General features: G+C 32.0%; 2 protein-coding genes across 5 annotated transcripts in view; both read left to right on the top strand.

Annotated features, from left to right (window-relative positions):
• The window catches only part of LOC131348269 (interaptin-like), an 11,561-nt gene extending 4,918 nt beyond the window's left edge, over positions 1–6,643 (top strand). Inside the window, exons 7-11 of the mRNA XM_058383068.1 lie at positions 884–915; positions 1,613–1,810; positions 1,894–2,078; positions 2,629–2,680; positions 2,804–6,643. Coding sequence (XP_058239051.1) covers positions 884–915; positions 1,613–1,810; positions 1,894–2,078; positions 2,629–2,680; positions 2,804–3,399 — 1,063 coding nt within the window. The 3' untranslated portion in view covers positions 3,400–6,643. The remainder of the gene's footprint in view (positions 1–883; positions 916–1,612; positions 1,811–1,893; positions 2,079–2,628; positions 2,681–2,803) is intronic.
• Positions 1–10,000, top strand: part of LOC131348227 (trichohyalin-like) — a 59,472-nt gene that overhangs the window by 38,051 nt on the left and 11,421 nt on the right. The window contains exons 1-7 of one of the 4 annotated variants that reach the window (XM_058382977.1): positions 6,838–7,086; positions 7,244–7,281; positions 7,688–7,701; positions 7,818–7,852; positions 9,012–9,043; positions 9,624–9,821; positions 9,899–10,000. The exon at positions 9,899–10,000 is cut by the window's right edge and continues 83 nt beyond it. In XM_058382977.1, coding sequence (XP_058238960.1) covers positions 7,269–7,281; positions 7,688–7,701; positions 7,818–7,852; positions 9,012–9,043; positions 9,624–9,821; positions 9,899–10,000 — 394 coding nt within the window. In that variant the 5' untranslated portion in view covers positions 6,838–7,086; positions 7,244–7,268. Of the gene's footprint in view, positions 1–6,837; positions 7,087–7,243; positions 7,282–7,687; positions 7,853–7,904; positions 9,044–9,623; positions 9,822–9,898 lie in introns of those variants that run through there. The other 3 variants (XM_058382979.1, XM_058382978.1, XM_058382980.1) reach the window with 3 other exon arrangements.

The following is a 10,000-nucleotide window of genomic DNA, read 5'->3' as shown; positions in this document are numbered from 1 at the left end:
CTAAATAGATTTTGGTTTCCTGTTTAATTATAGACTCCAGTGGGCAATATTATAGAATTGTACTGACTGTGATTGTTTGCTAGTTATTCTTGTTTAAAAATTCTAATGTTGTTTTCCTGTTCCTTTCTTGTGTTCTGCACATTATTACAGGGGTAAGTAAATGACATCATTATTTTTCTCTTTTACTTAAAATGATTACACACAATTCAATCCTTTATATTAACACACTCAGGTTTTCACTATTTCATTTTCAGACAATGTAATATACTCTATTTAAACAGCTTAAATGTAATCAACTGAGTAGTTGAATTAAAGGCCTTGCCCACATTATTTTGTAACACGCCAACAGAGTGTGAGTGTGTATCTAGCCAAGGCATCTATGTATCATCATGAAACTTGATCTGTGATAATAATAATTAATAAATAAATAAATAAATAAATAAATAAATAAATAAATAAATAAAAACATCCACGTTCTTTTGTAGTGGTAATGCAGGAATTGTGTAATAACAAAGAATTCACTAGAGCACGAACTCTGCTGGTCAGGAGAGAAAACGTTCACTTATGCACAGAAAAATATTAAGTATACTTGGAAAAGTAGACATTGCATGTTATCCTTTTTTAATTACATAATGTTAGAGAAACTTTATTATAACTATAATCTTAGATGAAGAGAACACACTGTCACACAACCTGTTATAGACTTTGGAAAAAGATTTTACTGAGATAATCTTGGACAGTGTGACAAATAATGATCAAGGAATCATCATGGAATCACAGTGCAACACAGACTTTACAGTACTTTACAGAATGTTCCACATTTTTTGATTGTAAGTTGTGACACCAAGCATGAAAACCACAGACGGTGTAATTTATTTCCACAGGGTGCATCTGCATTAAAGACTAAAGAGCCATGTGAGTATAATCCCAAAATATTTCCAAATATTCAGGGAATGCAGACACAAATGAGGATGCTTTGACACAATGCTCTTTGTTAAAAGCGCTATACAAATAAAATTGAATTGAATTGAATTGAATTGAATTGAATTGAATTGAATTGAATTGAATTGAATTGAACAACACTGATCCTTTTTAGATCCTATATAGGTTTCTTCCTCTGATTTCTGTTGAGGCCAAAAAAAGTGATCATGTGCAGGTTCCTCTGTTTACAAAGTTGAACAAACCTTCTACTAAAATCATGTTCATTTAGATGCTCAACTAGATTAGCGTGAATTTTATTTGAAATTGTGGTTCACAGCCTTTTTACTCTTTCTTTCTCTCCTAATCTGTTAGCATAATTTCTCTTCAAACTTTCCTCTTCATATGAACATTTAGCTACAGCAGTCCTATTAGGAAGCTCCTTTGTTGGGTTTTTTATTAAAGATCTTGCAAACGTTTAATTTTGGTGACTTAAGCAAAAACAAGTTAAATTTGTTTACTGGTGATCATGCTCCAGTAAATATTATTGAATTGTAGAAATTTATAAAAATTGTAGCTAATATTAAATCTAAATTGCCCATTTAACCTTTTAACAACTGAATCATTAAGAAAATAATTTATCTTTAATAAATAATAAGAAAAATTATAATTTGTTTTTCCTGTTTGTTCACAGATATAAAGTTTTGGCTTTTTGTATCTGGAAGAACACTGAATTCCCACAAGCACTTCATAGATTGTCTTAAAAAACAAGTTCCCCTGCAGGAGGTGTCTACAGAGGATGAGTGTGATTTCATTCTGGGTTTCTGCCCGACTGTGTCACGATCTGGAACTGACATTGAAGCAGCAATGAAAAAGCTGCACAATATTCCAGGTATTCACACAATATTCTTTAAAATAATTCATTCTGTATGTGGAATTATTCTGTATATAGTGAATGTTTTTTTTTTTAAACAGACACCAAACCTGTAGTCCTGGTGGTGCTCCATCACACGTTTAATCCAGAGTGTGTTGTACCAGACAGCAGCAGATCTGTAAACAGAGAGAATATGATCACAGTCGACTGTCTGTTCCATGAAGATTCTGGATTACTGCAGTGTCAGAAGAATAATGACTCACTGGCTGAAACTTTACAATATCTGGTACTTGTCATTTCTTCTTCTTAATCAAATATTATCTTTTTTATTTATTCATGATTCATGTTTAAGGTGTTCCCAAAAATAAAGGCATATGTGTCACATATTATTTTATATATCTATAGCACATACAAAACACTTACCTTGTACTTGGTACTTATTTACTTAGGAAAAAACTATGAGTAGAGGAATTAACCTACATTTCTGAACTTATTATATTACATAGATTAAATAGCATTATAATAGCATTATTATTATTATTATTATTATTATTATTATTATTATTATTATTATTATTATTATTATTATTATTATTATTATAATAATAATAATAATAATAATAATAATAATAATAATAATAATAATCATCATCATCATCAATAATCATGTATTGTTTCCTTACACGCACAAAGAGCACTTTATTGATTTGTCAGCATAGCTGCTCTAAATTGTTTGTAATTCACCTTACCTTATTGCACTAGTACAAGCAATATCTACCCTAAATGGATGTAATTATTTGCCCCTGTATATTAAAGCCTTCTGCTTTATTTAACAGGAGAAAAATCTACATATAAAACTGATAGGACAAGTGGAAGGTGAAAGGTCAGGTGAGTGTGACAGATTTTGTTACTTATCACCAAGTTGACTAAGCTAATAATGTAAAAACAATCAATCAATCAATCAATCAATCAATCAGTCAATCAATCAATCAATCAATCATTCTAACACAGATAAAGAGCTGGAAACCAGTACAAATCAACTGGAGAAACTGGGACAGGAGCTGCAGGACAAGCAGAGACAACTACAGGAGATGATGATCATAGTGGAGCAACAGAAAACTGAGTTAACAGAAAAAAGCAAAGAGCTTGAAGAGAAAGAGAGTCTTCTAACTGAGAGAGACACACAGCTAATGGAAAGAGACAAACAGCTTCAGGAGAAAGACAGACTTCTGACAGAAAATACACAAACACTTATAATAAAGGACGAGACACTGGAAGAGAAGGAGAAACAGGTCAAAGAAGTAAGAGAAGAATTGGAAAAAACAAAGAGGATGTTAGAAAAAAAGCAGACACATTTGGAAAACAAAGAGAAACAACTGGAGAGTGTGGTGAAAGAACTGGAAACCAGTAAAAACAAACTAATAGAAAAAGATGAACAGCTTCAGGAGAAAGACAGACTTCTGACAGAAAATACACAAACACTGCAGATGAAAGACGAGACACTGGAAGAGAAGGAGAAACAGGTCAAAGAAGTAAGAGAAGAATTGGAAAAAACAAAGACCGATGATGGAGGCAGAGAGAAAGCTCATGAAACTCATCCTGCCTGAACTCCAGAGAAATATTTTGTCCTCAAAAACAAAGATGCAGAAGATGTAAAGATGTAAAGTTCGCCAAAGGAAAACGTTATTTGTTTTTGTTTGTTGCTTTCGGAAAGATACGTTCAAGAAAATTTGAAAATTCAACATTTAAACTCAACAGAATGAAATATCACACTGGCGTACTTATTAGTTTGAAAAAGACAAACAAACGGTAATTTGGTTTCTGATGACATTAAAATATGAAATTTTAGATAATATTTAATCAAATAATTGCTTGTTAAGAGTATTAGTAAATATGTAGTTATTTATAAAGCTTTGGTCTTTAAATAGCATACATCATATATGCATGAATCATCTAGTACTGTTGTTTTTAATGATGCTTGCATCCAAATTGATGATATATGTTACTAAAATACATACTATTCATATTTTCAGTGTATCTTGTATTCCAAAAGCAAATCACTGCAATATATATGTGATAAAATCAAATTGCGCAGAAATATAATGCATCAAAAATAATGTTAAAATAATACATGAATTCATGAATTTGAAATACAATAAATAGTTATAAGGGCAAGACAAAAGTCAAGCTAATTCCACAATTACATTTGTGTTTTAATCAGGATTTGAGTGAGTTTCCCTATAGTCTACCTGGTAGGGTTAAAAACATTTTCCTCCACTCTAGCTGACCAAGTCAAACACACAGCAGAAGTCTGTGTCTTATAAATTATAAAATGCATATAAAATAAACTATATGTATGAGCATGAAAAGTAATAGCAGAACAAAAACAGTTTTTGAGATATTCACATTTTAGTCAAATTAGCCATTGCGTCCTCTGTAATAGTATCATATGGAGATTTACTTTTTTACTACTGGTCATCATGTAAAAGCGATATGTTGCTTAAACTATTGTAAGACATTGTCAAATAATAAATACAAACTAAAGCCACAGTTAAAATATGAAGTCTAAAGGAACTAGTGTGTGCACTGGGAACAGTTTAAAGACGATGCGTCCTTAAAAAAAACCAACTCTTCCCCCACTCTAGCTGACGTAACACACACACACACAGACACACACACACACACAGCAGCGGTCTGAAGTCCATATTGCATTTAAATCATACATAAAATCATAAAGAATGCTTACTCAATCACACTAATGAGTGGGGATCATTTAAAAAATTACGCACACTGAAGAAATCACATCATGACCCAAAGTGTTTTATTCTTCTTACACAACAATTTGCACACAATTACATTTTTATTAACAAAAGAAAGACACTGTAAACTATTTCTCTCTTCACAGCTACATTTATTGTTGTCGTTCATTGTCAAAACTGCTAGTTACTGTCATTACTTATATTACAACAGCTTGAAGCAGTTATTAAACTTTCTTTTCTCTCTTTAAAGGAAAAAAAACAACAAAATTGTTACTGTGAATGCTGAAGGTTTGATGACGACACAGACTTTTCTGTCCAGCAAATATTTTTGCTTTAACTATTTTTTGCCTGTTTTGTATTGGTTATTTTCATTAGGATCATAAAAATACAATGTGGTGCCCACCCAGGAATCACTGACTCTAATGCTAGAGCAAAGTATTTTGCTAGAAGAAGAGATAAAAGAAAACAATTACTAGTACATGATGTTAACATTTTAAACCCTACTGTATTTCTAAAACAATGTAGGCTAAATTAATGAAGAAACAACAGCTGAATGCACTAAAATGAATAATGTCATCAGAATGGATATGCAAATCAGGCATTAAGTAATTAAAATGCACTCATTTGCATCCATTTGACACAAGGCATTGCAGATGAATAGGATAAACAAAATAGCTAAGGCATATCATAGAAGTTCCCCAGAGTCTTTTCCCTTTGTAATGCTATGTTTAAATATGCAGATAGAATAAGCAAACAGACGAGGGAAGTAGGTTTAATACAAACACCTTAATGTGTATTTTGGAAGTTTCCTTTTCATTAGAGCAAAAGAAGACATGGAAGGAAAATAGAACAAAATCTCAAAATTGAATAGTACATGAAGTATCCTGCCTTAAACAATAACTTCATAGTTTTAAACTCAGGCTCCTCATCTAATAACTATCCATTTTATTAGTAATGTTGTATGCTGATAGATCCCTCAAAACTGAAACAACGTTATTGTCACCATCTGTTTGTGTGTGTGTGTGTGTGTGTGTGTGTGTGTGCGCATGGTACAGTGTGTAATTATAACAATAATCTTTCGGCTGCTCCCTACATGTGTGAGGGGTCACCACAGCGGACCAAGTGTGAAGCAAGAAGTTGAAAACAGAGCTCAGGGTTTTTCATGCCTCTTTCCCAACTGCATCCACCATGCAGGAGATGTTAAAAAACAACAATAGACAGGATAGCTTCCCTTCTACCTTCTACCTTATTTACTGGTGGAAATAATAAGAACTAAGAGATGAAGAGCTTCAGGAGAAAACACTGCTCAAACAGACAAGCGCTGAACTGGACAAAACAATTAGGGAATTAGAAGATAGTATAAGACACAGGGAGGAGAAAAGCACAACTAGAGAATCTGAACAAATGCTGAGGTCGAAAGAAACACATCTGAAGAACACAGATAAAGAGCTGGAAACCAGTAATAATAAACTGGAGGAGATGATTTTAGTGGAGCAACAGAAAACTGAGTTTGAATCCAAAGATCTTGGTATGAACACTAACTAATTTGCACTTCTGGTAGATGCTAAGCTGCGTTTCATTATTGAGTGCAATCATCACTGTGCAGTGACAAAACTAAAGTAGTCATTCCTTCTGTCTCTCTTTGATTATAACAGAAAAGTAACTTGCCCTCGTCTTTCATCACTAGATGGTGCTATTGATTCGCTTCACTAAGGTAGACTTGCTCAGTCAGTCTTTAATAATTCATACCTGACCTCTCCCATCCAACCTGTTGGGATGATCCCTCTGGGATGGTCAAGCTTTTGGTAATAAAGAAGGTGCATTTTTCAGTGTTTCAAAATTCCAATCCATTTCATCAAAATATAATTTTATGAAATTGAATAAACAAAACATGTTTTACAAGGGAATACTATACACAGCTTAACAATAATAGGACAAATCATCAAGAAATATGTACAAAGGTCGGTTACATGTCTAAATAAAACATTAAAAATACAACAGAATTTATGTGTATATGTATAGATAACTAGTAGTGCATAAATATATATAATAATAATATAATAAATAAATACTTGATCTTTGTTAAGAATAAGATATTGTACTTTATTGTACTGGGCATTTCTACATACAGCTTCTTTCAGAATATTCTGAATTATTTTAAAAGTATGATATGTTCCTGTTCTGGCAAATGTTTATTAATAATGATGATAATAATGATAATAATAATAATAATAATAATAATAATAATAATAATAATAATAATAATAATAATAATATTTGAATGGAGAGAGTGTCAGAGAGGAGAGGAACCAGGCTGCTACATCTACAGCCATCCATCAGAGTAAGAGCACACAGGAGCAAGTGGCCTAAAGTAAATATGAAGCCTGTTAGACTAGAACAGGAAGAGGAAGGGGCGGAGCTTTCATACTGAGTCCGCAAGTGCAGTGAAGGTGAAAGTGAAAGGAGTTTAGCTTGATGTGCCCGAGTTCCTCTGAAGCAGAAGATCAAGAAAAAACTTTAATAGAAGCCTCAAAGGTAGGAAGAAACAAGTAAAATCTTGTTAAATAATCGATCTAAATATACTATAAAATTGTGTTTTATTAGCCACATGACAAAGAATAGCATTTTATTAGAGATGCATTTATCATAGAGATGACACTGAATTCTCTCTCTCTCTCTCTCTCTCTCTCAGTCTGAATCTATAAGAAGATATAAAGATGTCAACTTCAAGTAAGTTTGATATACAGAGGTTTAATGACTGCCATTTTTAAACATAAGATGGTAGGAAAAAAATTCTTTTGTACAATTTCTACTGTAAAAATGTAAAAGTGAAAAAGTGAAAGTAATAAGTAACAAAATTAGAAAGTAAAACAATACAAATAAAAAATAATTATTCTTTAATATTTTGAGGTATGACCATTCAGTCAGAGGATTTTATCAGTTGTCAGTTAACCTTCTAGAAGAAAAGTGTGTCTGATAAACTCACTGGATTTTGTTGCACAAAACAGCATTATAGATTTAATCTAGCATTCAGTGTTTATTAAACTGACGTACCCACTTCATCTACAAACATAATAAAGATGTTTTTGTCATGATGTTCTCTTAATATAATATTTCTTTCTGTTGTTTTACTCAGGAGTTTCTTCATGGGTAGGTTTATACTAAAATTTCCTTGTTTATTGATGGTAATAAATAAATACATTTTAATAGAGAGCAGCAGAAGATGTAGAAAGAAGTAGAAAAATTTACACTGTATTATTCAACAGTTCCGGAATGTTTTTGGGATGTCTGAAGAGTCAGGTGAGTATTAGACTGTCTAATAGAGAAAACTCTTTATAAAGGTTTATAAATCTAAAACTTCATAAGACTATACATTCTACAGATTTCTATAGGTTACATATAATTTTTATTTCTTTAGCTTAAATAGATATTGGTGTCCTGTCTGTTTGTAGACTCCAATATTGTAGAAAAGTACCTTTCTATTCTATACTTTATTCACAGTTCAATACTTATTCTATACTATTGTTTACTCATTGTGTTTTTCCATTGTCTTCTTTTGCTCTGCACATCATTACAGGGGTAAGTGAATAAAACTACTATTTTTCTCTTTTGAATGGTAATTTACTTAAAATGATTTTATACACACCAATCTTTTATATGAAAACACTCATGTATTCACTATTTCATATTCAGACAATGTTATTTACTTTATTTAAACAGATTCACATTTATTTTTGCAGACATCATTATACAGAGCAGCTTAAATGTATTCAGTAAGGCATCTGTGATCATCTGAAACTTGATCTGTGTCTTCAGGACAGATCCTGAATGTAGAAAAAACAATTATGACTGTGCCTCCATGTGGTCAAGAACTGTAATATCTTTATTTTTTCCCCCTTATATCATAATTTGTGCTAACTAGCCCCCCCCCCACATAATTATCTGCAATATTCTGAAGTAAACACACATTAACATTTAAAAAATAAATAAATAAACAAATAAATAAATCTTTGATCCTCCTTAGATGTTTGTCCACTGTTTATTCATTTATTCAATTTTATCTCTCAAATGCTAATTAAATCCTATAGACAACAAAAATGTTTTGATGAAAATATTTTAATAACAGCAAACACAGCTGAAAACACAATCCACAGATCAATATAACTGGCACTGGTTTAAAAAAAAGATTGATAGATCAAAACCAGAGTATATTTTTATCTAAAAAAATGAAATCTAATTTACAAGGTAGGGGTGAAACATATGAAGACACTCAGGATTTACACAACAGTCAATATCATCAAGGCTTCACATGAATATCCATGTTCTTTTGTAGAGGTCAAGCAGGAAGAAACACAGAATTGTGTAACAGAGATTTCAGTAGAGAGCGCCCTCTGCTGGTGAAGAGAGGAAACGTCCACCTATACACAGAAACATTAACTTAAGTGTCATTTATTTCCACAGGGTGCCTCTGCATTTAGGACTGAAAACACAAGTGAGTATAAGAAAATCCTAAATATTCAGTGAAAGCAGACACAACATTGATACTTTTATAAAGATCCTATAGAGCATTCTTCATCTGATTTCTGTTAAGGACAAAAAAAGCATAAGCAGGTTTCTCTGCTGACAAAGTTGAACAAACATTCGGATCTAATCATGTTCAATTAGATGTTCAACTAGATTAGCCTGATTTTATTTCAATATGTGGTTCACAGCCTTTTTACTCTTTTTCTCCTAATCTGTTAGCATAAATCCTCTATAACCTTTCCTCTTCATATGAACATTTAGCTACAACAGTCCTATTAGGAAGCTCCTTGGTTGGGCTTTTTATTAAAGAACTTGCAAACTTTTAATTTTTGCACTGGTGACTTAGTTAACAATTTAAATTCGTTTACTGGTGATCATGTACCAGTAAATATTATTAAAGTGCAGGAATTTATAAAAATTGTTTTTCAGTATTAGTTCAGTATTAGATCTAATTTGCCCACTTCATCTGTTAACAACCAAATCAAGAATATAATTCATCTTTAATATATAATAAAATACAATAAATGTTTTTTGCTGCTTCTTCACAGATATAAAGTGTTTGGTTTATACAACTGGAAAAACACTGGATTCCCACAAGCACTTCATAGATTGTCTTAAAAAACAAGTTCACCTGCAGGAGGTGTCTACAGAGGATGAGTGTGATTTCATTCTGTGTTTCTGCCCGATTGTGTCACAACCTGGAACTGACATTAAAGCAGCAATGAAAAAGCTGCACAATATTCCAGGTATTCACACAATATTCATTAACATAATGCATTCTGTATCTGGAATTACTTTTGTATATAATAATTTTTTTTTACAGACACCAAACCTGTAGTCCTGGTGGTGCTCCATCACACGTTTAATCCAGAGTATGATGTACGAGACAGCAGCAGATTTGTAAACAGAGAGAATATAATCACAG

Source organism: Hemibagrus wyckioides, linkage group LG28 (assembly GCF_019097595.1).
Source record: "Hemibagrus wyckioides isolate EC202008001 linkage group LG28, SWU_Hwy_1.0, whole genome shotgun sequence".
NCBI lineage: Eukaryota > Metazoa > Chordata > Actinopteri > Siluriformes > Bagridae > Hemibagrus > Hemibagrus wyckioides.
This window is presented reverse-complemented; position numbering and strand designations above follow the sequence as displayed.